At 33.7% G+C, this 23,160-nt stretch overlaps 4 protein-coding genes and 1 pseudogene across 5 annotated transcripts; 2 read left to right on the top strand and 3 right to left on the bottom strand.

The window, feature by feature from the left end:
* The first annotated feature begins 13 nt into the window (after positions 1-13).
* On the top strand, positions 14-2,465 carry LOC107887388 (uncharacterized). The gene is made up of 7 exons (XM_016811606.2): positions 14-372; positions 493-573; positions 808-845; positions 1,068-1,147; positions 1,290-1,373; positions 1,567-1,675; positions 1,958-2,465. Exons 1-7 carry the CDS (start codon positions 109-111, stop codon positions 2,097-2,099), a joined length of 798 nt encoding a protein of 265 aa, XP_016667095.1. The 5' UTR covers positions 14-108; the 3' UTR covers positions 2,100-2,465.
* Positions 2,466-2,601: 136 nt separating this feature from the next.
* On the bottom strand, positions 2,602-5,890 carry LOC107887382 (uncharacterized; annotated as a pseudogene).
* A 1,544-nt stretch (positions 5,891-7,434) lies between these two features.
* On the bottom strand, positions 7,435-11,801 carry LOC107887375 (kinesin-like protein KIN-14S). Its single transcript, XM_016811586.2, has 12 exons — positions 11,493-11,801; positions 11,356-11,406; positions 10,818-10,948; positions 10,617-10,701; positions 10,261-10,521; positions 9,878-10,157; positions 9,453-9,614; positions 9,083-9,298; positions 8,936-8,973; positions 8,681-8,844; positions 8,473-8,586; positions 7,435-8,388 (listed from the first exon to the last, which is right to left on the bottom strand). The coding sequence occupies exons 1-12, from the start codon at positions 11,539-11,541 to the stop codon at positions 7,654-7,656; spliced, it is 2,286 nt and encodes a 761-aa protein (XP_016667075.1). The 5' UTR covers positions 11,542-11,801; the 3' UTR covers positions 7,435-7,653.
* A 2,940-nt stretch (positions 11,802-14,741) lies between these two features.
* On the top strand, positions 14,742-16,558 carry LOC107887359 (microtubule-binding protein TANGLED). Of its 2 annotated transcripts, XM_016811567.2 has the most exons (4): positions 14,742-15,141; positions 15,225-15,367; positions 15,459-15,517; positions 15,597-16,558. In XM_016811567.2, exons 1-4 carry the CDS (start codon positions 15,058-15,060, stop codon positions 16,460-16,462), a joined length of 1,152 nt encoding a protein of 383 aa, XP_016667056.1. In that variant the 5' UTR covers positions 14,742-15,057; the 3' UTR covers positions 16,463-16,558. The 2 variants fall into 2 exon arrangements, with proteins under 2 accessions (XP_016667056.1, XP_016667064.1); XM_016811575.2 differs by lacking the exon at positions 15,225-15,367 and having other exon boundaries at positions 14,983-15,141.
* Positions 16,559-16,766: 208 nt separating this feature from the next.
* Positions 16,767-21,602, bottom strand: LOC107887352 (mitogen-activated protein kinase kinase kinase ANP1). Its single transcript, XM_016811557.2, has 17 exons — positions 21,150-21,602; positions 20,844-20,885; positions 20,493-20,558; positions 20,293-20,403; positions 20,136-20,216; positions 19,944-20,021; positions 19,737-19,819; positions 19,377-19,458; positions 19,201-19,301; positions 19,064-19,103; positions 18,908-18,967; positions 18,761-18,810; positions 18,448-18,655; positions 18,165-18,359; positions 17,729-18,066; positions 17,572-17,639; positions 16,767-17,188 (listed from the first exon to the last, which is right to left on the bottom strand). Exons 1-17 carry the CDS (start codon positions 21,432-21,434, stop codon positions 17,085-17,087), a joined length of 1,992 nt encoding a protein of 663 aa, XP_016667046.1. The 5' UTR covers positions 21,435-21,602; the 3' UTR covers positions 16,767-17,084.
* Positions 21,603-23,160: the final 1,558 nt, after the last annotated feature.

Raw genomic sequence — 23,160 nt, 5'->3', positions numbered from 1 at the left:
TTTGGAAGATAGTTTGTGTACATTTGGTTAATTAACCCGAAAAGAAAGAACAAAAAAGAGATATATTACCGACCACCAACTGAAAATCAAAATCCAGAGAGAGAAAGAATGAAATTATTGTGTCTGTACAGTTCAGTCTCTCCAGTTCTGCCACTTCCGGCAACCGGTTTAGATTTCAACGGCCAAATTTTCTCTAAACTTACGGTAAGAGCCCCAGGTCGTCGTTTCTCTTCCCGGCTGACAGTTAATTCCAGAGGTAGAACCGGAGAAGATCCTCTTCCTCCGATTCTCTCTAGTTCCTCCGCTTACGCCGTCCTCGGCGTTGATCCTAACTGCTCTGCCGCCGAGCTCAAAGCTGCTTTCCGCGCCAAAGTAATAATAAAATTAGACTTTTGTCTGTTTTAAATTCAAACTTTATCTGCAAGTTATAAATAATCAGTTGTTTTGCTTTATTTTGGCAATTAATTATGGTTTTTTTTTTTGGAAAAAAAGGTTAAGCAGTATCATCCTGATGTCAACAAAGATGGAGGAGATTCTGATACTATGATCCGCTGTGTAATCGAGGCCTATGAGGTTTTTAGTTTTAGTTTTTTTTTTCCCCAATTAACTTATCATTTAATTTCCATTCTATTGGACTCCAACTTATGTGGGTTATAATGTAATATATTTCCATTACTTACTGTAAAATATTCTTATAATTTCTGAATTATAAGGTTTAAATGATTTGGGGTTTCCAGTTCGTTCATTTTGATATTTTTTTTGCTATAAGAAATTTAGTGATAAATTTTCGATTCTTATGCCCTACAGATGTTATCCGATTACAGCCGATCCGAGATCATTGAGAGGTGATTTTCTAACTTTCTTTTTTCTCTATAAAGAGTTCAGAAACTATTTTTTTTGCTAATTTTGAAAGATTTGGTATATTTTGCTTGATGTTTGACATTCTTGGATGTGTTGACTGTAGTAAAAAGTTCTTTTATCTATTGCTCTTTCATTTCTCTGTTTTGTTATTTTATGGGGGCATTATTGGGTTGCAATGTTAACTGTTGGATTTTTGCATTGTTTAGGGAATGCTTAGATCCCTTCGACAGCCCCGAAAGTGAAGCATTTGATGTTTTTGTTAACGAAGTTCTCTGCGTTGGCAAAGGTAATTAATGAGAGTTCAAGTTGGTTTAATTATGGCAGAACCTTGTCCAAGCTAAGCATATTGCTAGTTATTTTACATAAAACATAACGTGATAAGTATTTATTCTGTCCTCTTAGAAACATTGTTCTGAAAACATCCGTAGGTTGCCCATATTCATGTGTAAAGAGAGCCCCTCATGCATTCTCCTACGATCCTTCGACTGGAACAGCACGTGCAACTTCTCAAGGTTCGTATATTCACCAACAGGTTCTCATATTAACTTGTGTTGTAGTCCCCTTTCTAGTACTGGAAGGGATGGATAATATGGTAGTTTCATAACATATAAGAAAAGAAGCTGAGAGAATATTAGTCAGGAACTTTTTCAGTTTCTTTTTCATTTTCGGTGGAGTTTAAAGTTATTATCTGTTTAATTTAATCAGGACATGGTGAAGATTATCGAGTTCAGCTTGCAGTTGGTCAGTGTCCGAGAAATTGCATCCATTTTGTGACCCCTTCACAAAGAATCATTCTGGAGGAGTTACTTGATAGGTATGCATCTCTAATATCCTCCAATAAATTCTCATTGCTACCTTGTTAAGAGTGTAAAAGGCTATAATCTATAATTACCTGCCAATCCTAATACCAGACCTTGTATGTCTCGTGGCTTTGATCTGATTAGCAGCTCAATTTTATTTCCTCTAACGTTCAATGATTTTTGAAAACTAGATAGACCTGTTGCTTCTGGATCAAGTAATCCTTTAGTTGCATTAAACATTTATTATTGGTTTTTCACTAATGCAAGAGTATGATTTATGGTTTTGTATTATGTAGCATCTTGAACGTGCCTTTCGACATTTCAGCAGAAGCAGACTTGCTTTATTCTCTTATAGTTAAAGCCAAGTTCGAAAATAATAGGTACCAAAAGCCGAAGAAGCAACCGAAAACTTCCACCAAAAATGTTGATTGGTTTTGACCCATGAGTGGTTCGAAGTAATCTTCGATCCTCCAAAGCTGCATTTAGCTAATGTTTCGGCTCGCACCGATGAAAATACAAAATATAATATATGTGCACACGCCAACAGCTGTTTCGTGTGTGATTCTTTGGAGAGAGGTGGCTGAACAGAAGACTACAGTGATAACTGACAACAAACTTGCATTGACAATGCTAAAACCTTGGATGTTCTGTTGGTTCCTGAAGAAGAAAATATCACAGCTGAGGAACTGGAAGACTAATTTTCCTTGTTATGTATATTTGTCTAAGAAACTGGTTTTATAGTCATGTATATGATTCCACTGAATTTTTAACCCTTTCTCTCTCTATCTATGGACACTTTACTTACATGGTACTGTGTTCTTGGCCGAAAACCGACTACAAGAGAGGAATGTTCTAATGGAGACCTATGTTAGTAACCATGTTTGACACTTTTCTCTGATGCATATTCAGACGTGGGTATGAGGATAAGATCCTCGAAATATATGTGAATGCAGATTGTATCATAAAATACTTTTTTGCACCTTATAGTGCAATGTACATGCCAGTTGCTAGAGAAGACATACAAAGCCAAAACTGTAATGCATTAAGCCCGAACAATTTTGAAAGAAACGGACTAACAGGACATTATTTTGAAATGGCTTTCACAAATCGATTTAGTGAAGAGAAAATGCCTGCAGCTTGACTAAAAAACGATGGACCTTGCTCGGACTTCTCCTCTGCATTTCCGAATATTATCTGAAAAGATGAAACAAAGTTCAAGATGTTTCCATTTTTATGCCAAACTTCCCCAGAGAGATTTAGAAGTTTGGGAAGCAAATTAACCTCAAGTTCTTCTGCATCGGGACGGCTCACAAGTTCTTTTGCAAGCAAATATCTTCCAAGCCTGTCTTTATCATCGTAAAACACCTTCCACAATCTGGAAATGAAAATAAAAGAGAGACTTCAAGCATGGAAAGGCAAGAAATTAAGAGTTAACCAAGTTGATATTATGAATACTGTAACAAAATTTAAACGAGTCTTACCCTGGATAACACCTAAACACAGCACCAGCTGCCAAAGGTCTCATTGAGTAAACGGTCGTGAAAGAACTGCAAGACAAATGATATAGAGTTTATTACTAATTACTGCGAATATAACCACTAAATGATAGTTTAACAATTCAAAAATATAGATGATTGATGACGAGATGAAACAAATGGCTAGCCTGGGATGGTAAGGATTCCCTTATATTTCACATTAGATTGGGAAGATTAGATGGAACGTGGGCTGAAATGAACTAGCTAGGGACAAAATGAAAGCCAATGATTGTTAAATATAATTCAAGTTCAGTACTCAAAAAGAAACAGATGGTGGAGGTGGATGCCCTAACATTTAGTTAAGAAAAGAGCTAAGTTAATTTAAATCGACTTATTGGGAGTCGGGGCATGTGTCTCATAATTGGCATACTAAATCTTTTTCCAAGTTTTTCCAATTATATTAGGAAGACCATATCCTTATGCCTATGTTTGAATAAGTGCAAGGTACAAATGTCAAATACGAAAGCTTTATAGAGAAAAAAAAACCCGGATAATATACCATGAAACTTCTTATGAACTTTAACAAGGAGAAGGGAGAAATCAAAATAAAGTACAAGAATGAAAGAAAAATGAAACAAAAAAATTTACATCATTATGCAAATATACTAAAAGGTTTACCTTAAAAAGTATCGCCTTAGCTGTCGAACATTAACCCCAACCCCAACATCTTCGCTTATGAGACGCGGATTCCACATGACAAGAGGCCTAGGCTACCAACATTCGAAAAAAGATTATGATGAAAAAACAGTACTTTTTATGATTTCAATTTAACAAATATTTCTATACCATTTAAAGATACCAATTTGATGCAATTATTTGACATGAACTAACTGGCTAATGATGAATATTAACAGTTAAGTTGCATTTATGCATAGTCTTTCCCTTGTAAAAATTTGGGACAAAAAATAAATTCAATACATGTTAAGGCACCATTGACACAATAAAAAGGGTAACCAGTTGCAGTCGTGACTGTTTTCGTATTGTGATTGATTGCAATACATATAGCATTGAATCACCACCAAAGAAAACCTAAGTTACAAAATAATTTTCTGCAAATCAAACAAGGTAATGAAACTAAGGGGGTTAAGGAAGACGAATACAGTCCTCGCATCATTAGAACAGGAAATAAATGAATGAAAAACACTGCATCACATACAATATAAAGCAAAGTTAGATTGGTACCGGATCATCTGATAGTTCCGAGGCAATTCTCTGTACGCGCTCCAACATCTGGTAATCAGGAACAAGCATGACTATAATCTCATCTTGGCTCTCTACCGGCTTCCGGTCGCTCAAACTGGATAAACATAAAAAGAGAATTGCACAAGCATGAATTGCATTAGTATATGCAAAGCTGAAACGTTATCTTCTGAGTCTTGAGTTACTCATCTGTTCCATAAAAGCACTAAAGAATTGCAATAAAGTTTCCAGTACGAATTTCGCTAACAAACTGAATGATTAAAAGAACTATTGGAAGCAATTACCTGGCAAATCCAAAAGCAGCATCTTTCCATCGATATTTCAGTAATGCAGCAGCTCCAGCATCAGGAAATATAGCTTTAACTTTCTGAAAATCAAAATTGATTCACCAGATATTGTATGTCAAAATTGATTAACAATGGAAGAATTGCAATTCAAAGGTCTCTGTGTTAAAAATCAAAACAGTATACAAAAAACTGATCTTGATTCCTTCAAGAATCTACTGCATTGCTCGGACTCTTTGTTCTTCTTGAAAAACCTATGTCCGACACTCGTGTCTAACACATAAATATGGAGATACGATCTCCAAAATCCTCCAAATATATAGCAAAACTTGGAAAAACCTAATCATACCCCACTCCGAGTAACATAAAAAAGCTTCTAATTTTCTAGGGTTATTAAACTTTAAGCTGCATGAAATTCCAACTAACCTGACATCCAGTTTCTTGCATAAGTGTATCCAAGAAAACTCTGGATAATTCCCAAAGCTCAGCTTGAGCACCTTCATCATCAAGAAACTGTAACTGGGGAATTAGGAGCTCAACCTGTAAAATTGTTAAAAAAAACAATCTATCAATCTTCAAAAATTGCATTCAATTCAATAAACTAAATTATATCTTTAATTGGCACATACAATAGCTCTCATTCCTCCTGAAGACACAAACAAGGCACTTGCTTCACCTGATTGCCTCACTGCACCCTCCAAGCCAGATGGCAAACAACTGAAATCCATCAAAGAGAAACCAATATATATAAATACATCAAACTGATTCATCAAACTCCAATAAGGAATGAAAACAAATTTAAACCTGTCATCATCTTCTTATTCTTCAATAGTTTGTTCCTGGGTTTGTAGAGAAGATACTATAATATCTTCAACATCAGCTTCTGAAGGGTCACCTTGAAATTTCTCAAACTTGGCGTATGTTTTTGAGCTAGACCCAATTCTGGTCACTGAAATCCCATTGCAGCCGTTGAAGATTGGATAAGAAAAAGATAAGGAAAAGTTGGTGGCTGAGATTGAACTATTGGGTTTCAAAGTAATGAAGCAAGTGTTGTTGAAGCAGCTAGCTGCTGCAACAGCCATCAAAGTACAACTCAGAAATTATCAACTCACAAATGGTGGTAAAGCAAAGTTTATCAAAATTTGGAAGGTGTTATTTTCCTTTCTAAAATTTAATTAATGGTATCGAAATATGAGGTGTGAAATAGACGAATCCTTTGTTGCCACTATCTCACACCTTCACAGAACATCTATAAATAAGACGTCTTTATCTTTAAAATAAGGGTTAATATTTTTTTGCCCTTGAATTTTGTAATTAAGTTCATTTTCGTATTTCTACTTTTTTTCACTTTGATATATGAAATTAACACTTTTATATTTGTCAAGGATCAAAATGAATCTAATTATCAATATCAAATATCAAATTGAACAAAAAAAAAGGTGCAATACTAAAATAAACTTAATTGTCCAATTCAAAGGTACAAAGTTACATTAACCCTTGAAATATTAAGGTAGGGTTTTCAAAACTAAATCGATGGTCAAACCGGTCAAGCCATCAATTCAATCAATTTGCCAGATTCAATTAAATAATTCATTAAAAAAATATTAAAAATTCTATTTAACCAGTTCAACCGCTATTTCAATCGATTTTTTCTCCAATTCAACTGGTCCGTATTGATTCCTGATCAACCGGTTCAATACTCTTCTCCAGATTGATACACTGGCTAATTCTCTGTCCAATTCGACCTAAACAACCTTGATATTCTGATCTCCTTTTATATATACACATAACCCTCGTCAATATGATTCAAGTTTCACATGTGCTCTTTCGGGAAAAAAATTCACATGCATAGTTGTTTAATGTATATTCTAAGTTTAAATTGTTTTTTTTTATAAAAAAATATTATTATAAAAATATTTGTTAATTTTTAAAAAGAATAGTTTTTAAGTATAGGGTTGACAAAAAAAACTCAAAACCAATAAATTCCGAGTTGATTTAATCCAATAGGATTGTTTTATTTTTAAATCGAGTTTCAGGTTAAATTAGTTTTAAAAAATGATTGAGTTGGGTTCAAAATGAAACCATCCTACCCCGAGATATTTACAAAATTGAATTCCTATATCATTTTATCACCTTTACTTTCATTTCACACTAATTTCTTTCCCTCTCTTTTTAATTTATTTTCTCAAGTCTCATTTTCATTTTTGTTCTTTAATTTTTCTTCACTGTCATAATATATATCTACTTAATCATCTCAAATAATATCTTTGTTGTAAATGATAATAACTCAAAAAGTAAACCATGAAGACAACAAATTCAATGTTAAGCACAAAAATAAAAAATAAAACACATCAAACTCAATGGGAAGTGATCCGAATTCTCAACTTTTTTAAATTTTATTAAGCATAATTTTAAGAAAAAATTTGAACTCGGATTGAGTTAGATATATAATTAACTTTTGAGTCTAGAGCAAATTAAATATTTTTAAGATCAAAGTTGGGACGTATAAAGTGGGATTGGGACAGGCAAAATTTGAAGTGGCCATACCCATTGCCATCACTAAGTAAAGTATGAATGTCAAAGTTTAATAACTAGTGAGACCAACCTAATTAAGAAGTTAATAATAGTATAGATTGTCTAAAACTTTGCGCTTTAGTACCGCAATAGGTGTTTGATTTAAAGTAACAAAATCCAAAACTGGCGTCTATCAGATGGAATAAAACTGTATCATATGTTACTTGAATCGAAGCTTAATAACAAAAATTAAGATTCCAAAATTCACTAAAATGATGGTTTTTACAAGAATTTTACAATTATGCATTTGCTTAGATAAAATATGAGGCACTGATTATCAGCTTCATGTAAATTCTAGACAAGGAGCCTAAAACATGGATAAATGGAACACCATAGTGGACCATATAATAGAGGAATGAAATGTTGCAGCAGAGAAGCATATTTGCTGTTATTTAGGTATCATTCCCTCTCAGCTGAAGGTCGTAATGGCAAAAACGATTGCTTCCTTTGAGTGCCCCTGAGCTTGAGTGGACTCCAAACCAACGATTTCCTTGGCAAAGCAACCACGGTCGGATGCTTCGGCTTCCACGAACCCACCTGCATTGGAGGACTTCCCATGAACTTGCTACTGCTTCTCATGGCTGCAGGTGTTGTCTCCGATGGGTTAGGTAGCTTTGGCAATGGAGAAAACAATCTTGAATACCTTGCCTTCCTTGGATCCCGCATCAACGATGGTCTATCCATTGTACTGCTATGGTTGAAACCAGAAGTAGAGCTGCGGAGCGGTGTTGTCATGTGTGAATATGGCCGGAAGGTGGCGATTGATACTCGCCTTTTAGGTTGACGAACTGCTGTAGTGGTTGTTGGTGGTCTGACAGCAATGGAATTACGTCTTGGTGCCATCATGGTTTTGAGGTTGTTTTCTTTAGCCTCTGGTACTGATGCCATGGTAATTCTAGTCGTCTTTCTGTTGGTTGGCATAGGTGATGCTGGAGGCATGAAATTGGTGATTTTTCGCAACGGTTGCCTCAGTTTTGTTGGAACCAGTGGTGGTTTTTTCTCCATTTTGGTCTTCTCTGTTTCTTGTCTAAGAAATGATCTAGTAGAAGCAGCCGCAGCAGCAGAAAAAGCTCTTGTTTCCTGCTTTAATCTGGTTTTCCGTTCCTCCGCTAATTGACTTTCAAGGTCACGAACCTGTCATCAAATAAATAAAAGTTACGCTGACAATAGTTACATCTCAGAAAGCAACTGGCTTTGGTAGTGTTTAATGATAATTACCTTTTCTTGGAGATTTCTGCAGATATGTTCTCGGGCAGCAAGTCTCAACTGCAAGGACTGTACATTATCCTGCAACTTCTTTGTTTCCTTCTCATCATGCTTTAGCTTTTCTGCCTGTTAATGAATAATTCCAAAGGTCAAATTGAGGAGTCCACTCAAAAAGTTGGAAGGGAAAGGGGATTTTTAAATTTCAATCAATTTGTCATACCATTTGCTTATACTTGTAAACCTCAGCAAGGTCCACCTGTTTGCGGGCAGGACCACTTTCAATCCCCCTAACTCGGCTAGCGAAATTCAATGAACATAGGGTCTCCCCAAGGTCTGCATTACTTGGGCTGATCTGGACGAACATCACAGTCTTGCAGTCTCCTCCTGCATTTCATGATTCAGTTAGCAACCTCTTTCTGAAGTTTGCCATTAGGCTTGGGGATCAAAGTGAAATTATGGTTGGGTAAAAACTTACCTAGAGAGCTCTGTAGCATATGCGTGAGCTTCGAGTTCCTGGTTTCATGGAAAAGTAGCAAGAGTAAAAGTGTTAATATTATACATAATTTACGTGTTGAGCTTATATATCGTGTGTGCATGAGAGTGAGATAGGGGGGAGAGAAACCTGTAAGGAATATGGCTAGTTTTGGATGCAAGGGCAGAAATCACGTCTCCAAGCGCAGAGAGAGATTTATTTATGAACTGGGATTCCTTCAACCTTTCACCTTCGACTTCAATCTTTCCCACACGCTCACTGCCAGCCAAATCTACAAGCCACAGGTGACTCCTAGTCTTTTGGCCATTTATTAAATTTGTTCCCCTTACAGTTACACGCAACAAACTGCAAGAGACAAATTTTTTGTCATTATTAGTAAAACATATATGTTTGGATGCTCCCTAGTTTCTCAGCCAATGTAGAAATTTCCGGTTATTAGATCACAAAAAGTCTAGTATCATACACATAATTCAGAAACAAAACAAACACAAGGTATTACCAGTGAGAACGGCTGCTCGATTCATTGGCGTTAGTGGCTCCAACTGATCTGGCCCGGCTCCCAGACTTCAGCAGCTCCCAGACTTCCTGTGTATTGTAAACACGAGCTTCAACAAGTCCTGGAACTTCTTGTGTCCCATCAGCTGCTTGCTTGACATCCAACCTTTATCAACATAATGGACTTCAAACTCTAAAAACTGGGGTTCTTAAACGTTTTAACAGATATATTGATCAGAAAATATGAGGTTTATTTTATTTTTCCAGTATCAACGATGTCATCATAATGGATTGCCCGTAGGAATAGTTTCTTTGTGCTAATGGATTTCTTTCTTCATTAAACGAAAAGTTACTGCTGCTCAAGATAGATACAAGTGTGTATTTTGCAACCAGCAGCCAACTACACACAAATTAACGTTAGGAACTAACCGTTTAGTAGGCTGGTTGGAGTTTTCTCCTAGAAGGTCCCTTATCTTTTCATTGTAGACCTCCATCATGCTGACAAATAGCTCATATTGCATTACACCACCTCTCTCTCCAGAAACTTGAAACAACTCCTCCAATGTCCTATAGTTAACTCCCCTATTATCTGGTGTTCCCTCCATAGTAAATGTCTTCCCCGTTCCAGTTTGCCCATAAGCAAATATGCAGACGTTATAGCCATCCAGTACAGAAGTCACAATGGGTTTAGTTAGTGCAAATACAGCCTCTGCATAAAGGGAAAAAAAAGCAGATAATTAAAAGTATTTATAGCAAACTTTCAAGAGATCCCGGATAATAATAGTAAACTCAGTCAAAAGGACGCAGGTTACCTTGACTTTCCTCAGGCCTAAATACATGGTCAAACTTGAATTGCTTCTTGGAATCTGAAGAAACTATCTGTAGCTCAGTGTCCTGGGACGAGTCAAATTCAACTACGGAAGAGGAACCATTGGCAATTTCAGCTTGATTTAGTGGTCTACATCTGCAAAAAACCCTGATGTTTCCTTTAAGCTCAATCACCTCATTGTATAGGCGCTTCCTCTCTGACGACTCATCTAGGTATTTCTTCTTCAGAAGTTGATATTCATCATCTATATGAAACAGGAAAGCGAAAAGCCATTCATACAAAAAAAAAAAAAGAACAGAACCAATAAGTATTTTATTCAATCTATTGGGTAGTACTTACTGAGGAGCTGAAGAGTTCCTACTACGTCATGACCAGGAAAAGACTTCACTTGGTTAGACAGGATTTCGTGCTCCTTCTTCAAATGCTATGACATTATGCACCGGAAGTTATCAAATTCAAGTTCTTGAACCACTATTTAGTTCTGAACATAAACAAGAAAGTTATCAAGTTTATGAAAATCAATAGCCTTTTCTGTTTTACCTGAACACTGTTGCTCAAATTAATAACTTTCTGTAATATGGGAAGTGTTGGCCCCTCAGCCGGAGAAATTTCTGGATTCATGTTGGATAAAGTATCTTCATCCATGGAATCGGTATTCTCTTCAAATAATTCTAAGAAACAGCCAAAAATTTACCTTAGTATTCTAATTTATACAAGTAACGAACAGAATTTTTGTCCCAAATATTAACATTTGAAGCATACAACTGCACCAATAAAATAAGACCGAAGAATCACAACACGTTTTCCAGGCCATTCGGAAGGTTTAGGAACTGTTGTCAAAAGTTTTAATTAATTGAAAAGAAAGCTTAAAATCAACTTAATATGCTAGATATTCCAAGTTTTGAACTAGACAAGCAAGTCACAATACTCATCAATCATCTTAATCCAAGTAAGCATTTTCTAGGGTTTCAAACATTTAAAGTGTCTCAAATCATTAATTTTTCTTTCCAATCCATCGAAGATTTCTTCAAATTTTTGCCTACATGCTTTCTTTAAGATCAAGAAAGAAAGAACGAACCTCTGACAGCGTTTGGAGAAGCTTTTGACTCGCAATTCTCCACTGTTTGGTCTAAAAAAACACGTAATTTTTAGACAAATCAGAAATTTCGATAAGTAAAATCGAAAGCGAAAAGCAGAGGGAAAAAAAGCGCTAACCTTTATCGATAACGATCTGGTGACAACTCTCCGAGCACAATTCAACCATTAGAGAAAAAAAAACAAGAAGTCGATTACCAGAAAAGAAATTGAGAGACAAAAGAGATAAAGATGGGAGGAATTCTGAGAAAGGAAAGGTAGCGAGAAAGTGAAGTCGTTGGATTAGATTTTGAATTCAAAAAATGAACGAACGTGAGGCGTCGGATTGATGACATAGCTGTTTCTAACGGCTATTTCATCTTCATCTCTCTTATTAAAGTTTGGATTCGGGTAGTTTTTCGGGTTATTTTAATTTTTGACTCTAAACTTGGTCTAATTTAGTATTTGTATTTTTTATTCATTATGATATATTTATTTGATAACTAGGTTCATTTTAGTCCATGTGACTATCTGAAATTGTGTCACATAATTATCTAAATTGTAAAAATTATTAATTGATAATATGATACAATCTTAAAATGTCACATCATTAAATTTTTATGAAATTCAAGTTCATGGACTAAAATAGATATAATTATCAAGTTCATATAGTAAAGTGGATTAAAGAAAAAATACATGTAACAGAATAGACCTAATTATCAAATGTAGGGGCAAAAAATATATTAATCATAAGTTTTTAACCCCAATTAATTAGTACAAAGAATTTCATCGATTCACAAGTTTAAACCCTAACTTTTGGTTTAAGGCATTAGGTGTTTAACTCAAGAAATCACGTCGTGAATTCAAATTAGAGAAAAATCATATTTATGGTGTGTGAGTTGATAACAATTTACTTTTATTATAAGTGTGTGAACCGATCGTAAATGTACCCAAAAAAAAATCTCAATTTCAGATTTTGAATTTTAAAATTATAGGTTCATTTTTATAATTAAACTTGATTTATTCTACATTTACCCTAGTCTAAGTTTAAATATAGGTTAAATTATCCTATTAGTCCTTGTATTTAATGAAAGTTGGGGATTTAATCGTACTTTAATCTCATTTTTTGTCCTTATACTTTTCAAATTTTAAATTCCAAGCCTCACCAAATGATAACTATTAAATTCATTAAGTTAAGATATGCTATTTCAAAATTTTATTTCCCAAACATATTATAATATATGTAATGTCATGTCAACTTGTTATTTTCATATATTACTCACTAAAAATCCAGTTAATAGATTAACGATTGTTATTTGCGTTAAGACAAAAATTTCAAAAGTTGAAAAGTATAAGGGCTTAGAAAGAATGATTAAATTGGAGAATCTGGACTAAATCTACAAAGGTGTTTTTTTTAATTTAAATTTAATATTTTTATTTTAAATAAACTTAATTACCACATGGCACATTGTAGTTGGTTGGATGTGTCACGTGACACATTTTAGTTGGTGTCACGTGACAACCATTTTTTTAACGCTGTTACAAAAAAAAATAAACCGAGTAACATAATAATAATTTAAGTACCAATTTAAAATTAAAAAAATTTTAATTACCAAAGTAAAAAAATATGCATAATTCAATAACCAAATTAAGCATTAAAATAATTGGTGACTTCTTATTGGCAATAGTTTAGGTAACATTCTCTTGTTTGTATTTTACTTTTTTTTTCTTCAAAATTATTTTATAAAATTTTGGATATTCGATAATTACATAGAGTAGTAATAAAATTTTGTTAATAAAATCATATCAATCCTCTAAATAGAGAAAAAAGCTTTGTTAATTTTACTAATTTCCAACCACAAGCCTCAAACTCAATTTTATTTAACATCGAATTTTTATCACTTAATCCATCAAATAATTGTAATTTAAATTTTCCATAATCAAATATTATAGTCCACTATTTAACTACAAATTTTCTTGTTATTGAGCTTCAAAATTAAAAAGAAAAAAGAAAACCAATATTAAAACTTTTAAGTATTAATTATAAATTAGCATTATATTATATGCTTTATATTGTTTAAAGCGAGAGTTTTATTGTCAGCTCTTTAAAAATAGTTTATAGTGAGTTATATGAGAAATTATTTTATGAACTCTCCTCATTATATTATTTATGATCTTTTTTCAATTATTTAATGACATTTTAATAATAAAAAATTCATGCCATTGATACATAGTAATTTTTTTTACTCTTGACCTCTAACTCAAAATCTTGAACCCTAAATATCAAACTTCAGATCCCAAACTCAAACCTCGAACCCTAAACTCATTTAGGGTTCAGGATTTGGATTTAATTTTGGGTTCGGGATTCGGCTTTGAGTTTAGAGTTCAAGGTTCAGGATTCAAGGTTTAAGATTAAAAATTTTTACCAAAATTATGTATAAATGACATGAAAAAATTGCTAAAACATCATTAAATAATATGGTAAAAATGATCTACAAAATAAAATTTTCAAACTTATAACTTGTTAAGTAGGTAATAAGTTCAATTATTGAATCTTTGTAATGTTTTCAATTAATTAAAAATTACTAAAATCCTTATAACATTATAAACTTTTCAGGAAATTATTAAAATCCTCCCAATGTAAATCATTGATTTTCTTTTTACAAAATTACTGAATATATTAAAATCTCCAAATTTTTATAATATTACTGAATATCTTATAAACTTACCAAATTTCTTACAAAACATTGTAATATTTTCAACAAATTACTAATTTCTTACAATGTAAATTACTAAAATTATTGTAAAATCATTGGATCTCTTGTAAAATTACTGACTGAATCTCTTGCATATTTACTAAAGCTATTACAAAATTATTAGTTTCTTATAACATTATAAAATTTTTAATAAATACTAAATTCCTTATAAGTAAATTATTAAAATTATTGAATCTTTTACAAAGTCACTGAATAACATCAATTCTTTTAATCTCTTACAAATTTGCTAGAATTTTCCTCTTCAAACAAACCAAAACATATTATTTTATTTTCATTAAACAAGTCAACGTAATCTATATTTATACGATGGATTAAAGATATCTTTTATTAATGATGCAAAATCTTTAAATTTATTTTTTTATTTTTTAATTTTACTAAATTTAAAATATATTTTATTATTTAATTATGTGAAGTGTGAACAAACAAAATTTTAACTTAATTCAACCATGTTATTATCAATGTTATGTCTTTTGCATTCGATGATCTCGTTAAGAGATAAATACTGGCCACGAGGCTTTAAAAGAAATAAAAAAATAGAGAAAAAAAATGGAAATACTAGTAGCCGTTAGGATATACGTTTATTATTATTATTGTTACTTGATTTAAATGGAAAGATTATTAGACCGTTGGCACAAGCAAAAAAGAGATCCGTTACCCAGCACCACTCAAATCTCCAACCCAAAAGCTTTTGACTTTTTTCACTTCTCTCATCATATCCTCTAGAACATAGCTATTTTGAAAATTCCTTCAGTTTTGAAGAGAGAACTACAGTAACTGAAACGAACCCAAAGTTTCAGGTTCACTTTCCTTGATGGGTATATAGATAGACAAAGTAAAGGAGGAGCGGAGCTGAGAAAAAGACCCACATTTATTATTATTATTAAGCTTCTTTTCTTTGGCTGCTGAAATTTCTTTTCTTCCTGGTAATAATGGTTGCAAGAACCCCACCAAAGCAAAGGAAACTTGTGGTGGCTCCTCTTGATCCTGTCCTACTCAGAGAAACTGTAAAGAAGGTAAAGTTGGTCACTTCATTTTTTTATTTTTATTTTTTTGCTTTTTTGGGGATTTTTGTTTATTGTTTGTGGGGTTTGAGAAGGTGGAAAAATGTATGGCAAGATTGCAAGAGTTGCAGTATACAGTAGCAGGAGGGACAAAGGTAATATCAGGCGTGAAACTAAGTCCTAGGAGTACTAGGGCTTACTTGAAAACTAGTCTTAGGTGCAAGCAAGAGTCTTTGAGGTAATGCTCAAATTTGGGGGTTTTTTTTTTTTTGTCTTTATTAAAACCATGGTAAAAAGATTGAGCCTTTTTTGGTTTTTTGCTTATAAAGGATGAAGAATGCTTCTCCAAGGAAATCACCAATTGGCAAGCTTCCATCCACTGCAAGAGGTATTGGAACAATGCTCCTCACTTGATAAATGTTCTTTTGAATTTGTGATTCATTGGATTGTTTCAATTTTTAATGTAGGTGAATGGAGGAGGATGTCATTGCCTGCAATGCTTGTAGGAGAAACAGTGGGAGAAATCCTACAAGCCAGTCAATTTGCAAGAGAGATATTAGCAGCTGTTGATAACAAAACTAAGAAGATAACTGTTGAGGATCCAAAGACTCCATTGACTGAACATAGAAAGCAAAAACAACAGCCTGAAAATACTGAACTCAAAGCTAGAAGAAAGAGGGAGAAACAGAACAAATTACAACTGATTCGAACCGAGTCCGACTCTCCATCTCTTCAAAGGGCTCGTTCCAGGATCAACTTCAAGGTTTCTTCTCCCAAATTCAAGGATCTTGATAAGGAAAACAATAGACTTATGGCCAATAGGGTGTCACCAAGGAATAGGCCATGGGCTAAAAAGACTGTTTTATTCCCAAATCCTTTGTTCAGTTCAACACCAGCTTCAAAGCAACAAAAGTTCTGCAAGACAAGGTCTCCAGTGATTGCAAGAAATAGACAAACTCCACATAAGTTTTTGATCAAGTCTCCTCCTTCAGCTTCAAAGTTTCAAGTCAAGATCAAGAGCCCAGCTGTGGTTTCTCTATCCCCTACGAGATCAATGAACATGAGCAAGAAATCACCAAAGATGTCGACTGCTTCGAAGCTACGGAGATCATTTTCGCCTTCCCGATTGGCTAATAGATTGGTTTCACCATTGAAGAGCAGAAAAACTTTGCAAAGAAGTGACGGTAGATCATTTTCACCTTCCCATTTGGCTAGCAGATTGGTGTCACCATTGAAGAGCAGAAAAGGTTTGCAAAAAAGTGATGGTCCAATGAGTGGTATGAAACAGCGACCAGTTTTAATGCCTAAGAGATTCTCGACGGGGAGAATATAAAGATTATGACATTTCTATTCATTTATCAGTATGTCTTTAAGTAAACTGTAAAAGATATTTAAGTATTTCACAATGTCAATAACAGACTTTTCTTGACATGGTTGTGAAATGTGTGAATTCTATCTCTCTCCATTTTATTGATTGATGTAAAAGCTTGTGTAAGATTCTATAAGTAACTCTTGTAGAGTCTGATTCTTTGGTTTAATTGGCCTGAAATGTTAATAACAACGCTTTTCAAGGCTTACACATCCATTGGCCAGAAAAAAGAGGACGAATATTATGTGAAGTAGCACAGGCAGGTAAATTTCCATATCTCAAATCACAAAATCTTATCATTATTATTCTACATCAGTAATACAAATATATGCACCAGACAAGCTTATGGAAGCATATACCAAACCCCTCAAAAACCAGTAAAACACCCATAGGGGGGAAATGGAAAGAAAATTATAGTATGACTATTTATATATTATGTTTGAGTAACATCAACTAGGCCTTTAAAATGGCAAATCTTCCTGGTTGAACAGTGACATTTGTCGCGGTCATTTTCATCATGAATGTAAAGGTATGATGAACTCTTGGTAAGAACTTCTCAGGAGGTGCTGTTTGCTCCAACATGCACTCATTTGCCTGGAGATGCAAACCTTGTCCGATCTCTTTGCCTATTTAATGCTCGATCCTTAGGCGAAGAAGTCTTCCCTCCCACACCTGCTTGGCGCAGCATCTCTGCAAACATTTATGGAGTATAGACCATGAAGATACATACTACCTCAAGGCAAACTTGCTAGCCAGCTGAGAGACATTTTCTATTTTATACTATAATATTATGGCAATACAACTGTAAAAACATGAATTAGAGACATATTCAGATAAGCTTCCATTTAAGGCAAATCTTAAGCTATGTTGTTCGAGGAATTATCAGGCATGGGCCACAGTTGCTTCAGGATTTGGTTTGAGCAAGACATTAGTGAACTGTTTGTAATATAAATGAAAAAAATAGTAAATTCGCTTGAAAAGTTACCTTAGTCAACCATTAGTGAGCAATATGTGGAAGTGGGGAAAAAAAAAAGGTAAAAGGGAAGAGGGAGAGAGGAACCAACTATATCTACCTCGTTTTCTTTCAAGCTCCTGATCAAGCTCTTCTTTCCACTTCCTCTGTCTCTCAGAGAAGACTAAACTGCAAATAGCAAATGATTTCATTTAAGACTACTCCATAACAGAGATTCAAATAAGGGCAGGCAAAAAACCAATCAACTATGGACTAACCTTGGGCTGCTTGGTTCTGGCTGGCCATCAACTAGAAGCCCTTTCCAATCACTATGCTGAGGGGATGAATTGCCCTGTGGAGTTTGGTCACTAGCATTGCCAACATTTGACACTCGCCTGCTACTGTTACTCCCTGGACTTCCTGTACTAATAGCATCAGCTGCTGAAGAAGGGGTGCCAACTGGACCACGACTTGGGGATCTGCTTTTAGGAGGTAATTTCAAGTAATTTGGGGGTGTCTCCTCACGTTTCTCAACAAAACTTGGGGAGCCTGATAAATTCAAGCTGTTGTAGAACTCTTCATATAATGGTGTTTGTAGCTTCTTTAGTTCTAATGCCTGAGGTATTAATCAACATCCCATCATCACAACAATCTATGAGGCCAAATAATTTAAAAAAAAAAAAACTGACTGCATAAGGGCTGAAAAAATAGTACCTTCTCATCTAAAAAGGCTCTAATTTTTGATTCAGTGAGTTCATCATCATCTTCGGAGAACGATGGCCCACCAGTATATGAAAAATCATTTCCCCCTTCAACACAAGTAGTAGGGAAACCAACTGCTACCATTTCAGGATCTTCATCAAATTTGCCCTTCCCATCATGAGAAGTTCCACAAGTGGGATTAGAACTCTGAGCAAAAAAATATGATTTGCAAATTAGGAGCTGTAACACTCAAATGATTAAAATATCTGACCCTTGAGAAAAGCATAGTAATTACCTCGTTAACATTATCAATCATCGAAGCAGAACAAAGCCTCACTTTGCTTACCATAGAATCATCTTTGTCAATCTGACACATATCATCTTCATTGCAGTCCATTCTCCACAAGTTTTTGCTTTCTGAAAACTTTTCAACAAACGCGTTTGAGCAGTTCAGACTACCCAAATTACACATATCTGCTGAGTCACGGCACCTTGAAACTTGACTGGAAAGAAAATTGATGCCATTGTTAAAGCCCTTGCCAACTTGATAACTGACAATGCAATTACGTAGTTTAGAGGTTCAAGCAAAATCATATTGTAATACTTACAAGCCTTCAGGGTTAGTGGCATGTAATGCTGAAGAGATTTCAGAGTTATCCTGATGAAAAAAAGAAAGAAATATCTTTTAGAAGTAGTTTAAAGTTGGGAAATGAAAAATAAACCAAATAAACATAACACAGTTCAAGTGCACTGACCATGACTGAAGCATGCAAAACAGTATTGGAGTCCTGAGATTCTCCAGTGACAAAGGGATGCTGCATGTAGTTCGCAAATGGAGAATATTAACCCCACAACAATCATGGAATATAATGAACAAATGGTAAAGGGAAATGCAGTCAAGCCAAAACTACCTTTAGCAGTACAGATGATACTGGTCTCAAATCTGGTTCCCTGAAATTACATAACATATGTCACAGATTTGATAGGGAAAAATGGCCAGAAAATATATCCTATCATATTTGCTCTCACAATCAATAAAAATATATACTTTTGCAAACATTTCAGCAGAAAATCTTTTGCCTCTGTAGAAAGATGTTCTGGAATAGGTGGATGAGACTTTGTTGTCCCGACATAGAAGAGTGCAGCAACCTGAACAAAGATATTCAGTACAATGATGAAAGAACCATCTCATAGAACAAATCTTTAAAATGTCAAGAGATCTACCTCTTGGTATTGCTGGCTCCAAGGAGGCTTTCCAGTGGCCATCTCTATTACCGTACAGCCAACACTCCATATATCAGCAGAACTAGAAATTATGTCCAGAATATAAATGAAGTATCAGTTTCAGTACATCAGTATACTAAAAATAACTATATCACGTATCAATTCTTATAATCTACAAGGAACCAGTATGCATGCAGCAAATATAGGTGATAAACAATGATCGAAATGTGAAGCATTTTTCACATACTAGCCAAATATAGCTCTAATAGCATTTAAATGCTTCAAGAAATATAGAAGATCAGGGAGAACTGACAGACAAGCATACAATTTGATTGTTACAGTGAGTCAAGTTATTCTTACAAACTATGTCCAGTCTGCAAAATGACTTCAGGAGCCATCCAATATGGAGTACCCTTCATAGACTTGGCACCAGACACAGTAGCCTATAAAAACACAGTCTCTTTTAGAATAAAGGCCATTTTATATAAGTATTGATTTAGAGAAGTACATTCTATAAATGAAGAAAATTTTAGATGTGAGGGTAAGGTTGAGCAATTGCATAATTACCAGCTCAACAACCTGTTTGGAAGCACCAAAATCTGCAAGTTTAATGTTTCCTTTATTATCTACCAGGATGTTTGCCCCCTGCCAATGGATGGAATGAACAAAATAATTATTGATCAGAAAAAAAGAGAAGATAGAAAGAAACTATGGCCCTTTTCTAACTTATAACATTAATTTCTGGAAAAGAAAAGGTACCTTAATATCCCTGTGCATAATTCCATTGTTGTGTAAATACTCAAGGCCCAATAGTAACTGTTCTGTGTATTTTCTTATAACCTGTTAAGACAAATCAGTAGACAAGCTTAGCATTAAAAACAGCTAAATTAAAAATATTCTATTATCCAAAACTTACAGCTTCAGGGAAGGGTCCAAATTTTCCCAAAAGTGATGATATTGATCCGCCAGGCACGAATTCGAGCAAAATATTTAAAGTTTCCTCCTCTCTCACTGTTCCTAAATATCTCTGAAGGAGTGGAGTAATGTCTCAATGACAAAAGAGCAATAGCTTTAGGAATTCAATCATCAATATATAAAGAAGCAGTCATCACTTACAACAATGTTGGGATGCGAAAGGTTCTTCAGAAGCTTTACTTCTTCCTCGAGCTCCCTGATATGAGCCTACTTACATTGCAATAAGCAAATCAAGGTCCGTCATGTTATGGCAATGCCTCATCAAATTAATAACTAGAAGACAAATTAATACCGATTATGGTAAGTGGAAACGTTCTATATTCTAACATCCAAAACTTCATACACCAAGATAACCATACATTTCATTGGCTGCTAACTTCACAGACCTCTTTCTGAAAAATGAAACCTTTTACATATGTAAAAGACACTATTTACTATGATATAAGTTTTTTTTAGTTCAAAATTAAAAAGAACCTAGTTCAAAGATCAAACCTGTGTTTTTTCCTTTGAAGCACTGTTTGCTGCAATTAGCACCTAAACAACAAAAGCCAAGAAACAAATGAGATCAAATTCATTTCACTAACTTGAGATCACAATCACTTAACAAAATTAAACAAAAACCCAAAATCAATGAATTCATTAAAAAAACAACTCAAAAGAAAGAACCCTAACTTAAAAACCATTACTAACTCATTTTAGAGTTTCAATTTTGAACCACAATTTAACTATAATCCATTAAACAAACTCCAAAAAGAATCCAAAATTCACCAAAAAAAGTACAGAAACTAAAAAAGAAACCTCTTTCACTGCAAGAAGCTCTCCGGAATCAAGATTCATGCCCATATAAACCCTGCCAAAGGCACCGGAACCAATCAACTCTCCTTTGCGCCATCGGATCAAAGGAGGAGAAGGCGACGGAGAGGAAGGCTTGGAGAAGACCCTTGATTTGCGGATGCAAGAATTTATCCTTTCAACAAAGGCATTGGCTGTAGTTGCCAATGGAGGACTATTTTCTTGGGTGTTATTGTCTGGGGTTGCACGGAACACTAGTGAACGGCGAACTGATCCGAAGAGGTCTTGCATTTTGCAAACAGTTGAGGAACCAAAAACCGACAAAGAGCGAGATTGGTGAGTGAGTTAACTCATCAAAGTTTCATTCTTTCATTTCCTTTTTCTTGCTTTTTTTTTTTTGGTCGGCAAAAGAAAATTAAAAAAAAAATGGAACTTTGGAGTTGAAGAGAGAGAAACAGAGGAGGGAAAAGGTGGGGTGGGTTCGCTTTTCAAAAATACCAATATTATCATTTTTTAAGGGTAAACTACTAGTTGATCACCTAACTTTTAGGGCACTTTCATTTTGGTCATCCAAAATAAAATCCTTGCAATTTCGTCATTCAATTTTTAAGGCTTTTTCATTTAGTCACCCAATTGTTAAACATTTAACGGTAGTTAACTGTACACACCATATCTTGTTCTAGCTTTAATTTTAATCCCCCAAAAAATATATTTTTAAAGTATTGATTAGGTTAAAAAATAAAGAATTAAAGTAAAAAAAAGGTAAAAACTAAAACAATGTATTAAAAATTATCAAATTGTATTTGTTTATCACATTGCCGAAATTCTATTTTTTTTCAATATTGAAATTTCAAATTTGAAAACATAAAAATCAATTAAATAAATTGTTGAAATTTTGTTTATCCCTTGACAAAGTTAACTATATTGTTAGTGTAATATTGAAATTAATTAAATTAATCTCCTTCTAAATTTTAAAATTTTATTTTATGTTTCCATATTATTCTTAATGAAATCAACTCGATAACTCGTATTTAATAATTGTCTACGAAATTTAAATTTCCTTTTGATTATATAATCTCGAATCTTCCATACTAAGAAAAAATAAAAGCAAAGAAAAATCATTGAAATTAATTAATTTAATTGCTTGTTCTTCATTTGGGTAAAGAAGTGATAAAAAAATTGGTTTTTCTTTGGCATAGAATATAAAATTAATTAAATTTTTCTTTGCTTTTAGCTTAGTATGAAAGTTCGAGATCTTATAATCAAAAGAAATTCGGGTTTCATGTATAATTATTGAAGATGATTTATTTGAGTTGATTTTAATTTAGAAACATAAAATAAAATTAAGATTTAAAAAGAGACTAAATTAATTTTAATATTATAGTAACAAATTGGTTGGGATAAAAAAAATCAATAAATTATTTAATTGATTTTGATGTTTTGAAATTTAAATTTTCAATATTGAAAAAAAGAGAACTTTCGGTAAGGGGGTAAACAAGTACAATGTGACAATTTTAAAAGCATTATTTTAGTTTCTACTATTTTTCACTTTAATCCTTTATTTTTTTTACCCCTCTAATATTATAAAAAAAAGGATATTTTTTGGGTGACTAAAATGAAAGCAATCTAGAAGTTGGGTGACCAAAATGAAAGTGTGAACGTGATGCGATGCGTACAAGTTAACTGTAATTAGAGATTTAACGGTTAGATAACTAAAATGAAAATACCCTAAAAGTTGGGTGACCAACTAGGCAGTTTACCTTCTTTTTAATTTTAGAAAAAAATAACATTCAAAGAACTGTTAAATGGTGTTATCAGTCCTTGTACTTCACAAAAGTTATGGATTTAATCCATGTAATTTAATCTGTTATTTTTAGTCCCTATACTTTTTAAATTTTAAAATTTAAGTCCTCACCAAATGATAATTATAAATTCATTATGCTTTGTTATTTTAAAAATTTGATGCATCAAACATATTATAATATGTGTAATATCATGTTAGTTTATTATTTACACA

This window comes from Gossypium hirsutum, chromosome A11 (assembly GCF_007990345.1).
Source record: "Gossypium hirsutum isolate 1008001.06 chromosome A11, Gossypium_hirsutum_v2.1, whole genome shotgun sequence".
NCBI lineage: Eukaryota > Viridiplantae > Streptophyta > Magnoliopsida > Malvales > Malvaceae > Gossypium > Gossypium hirsutum.
The sequence above is the reverse complement of the archived record's forward strand: the minus strand, read 5'-3'. Positions and strand labels throughout refer to the sequence as shown.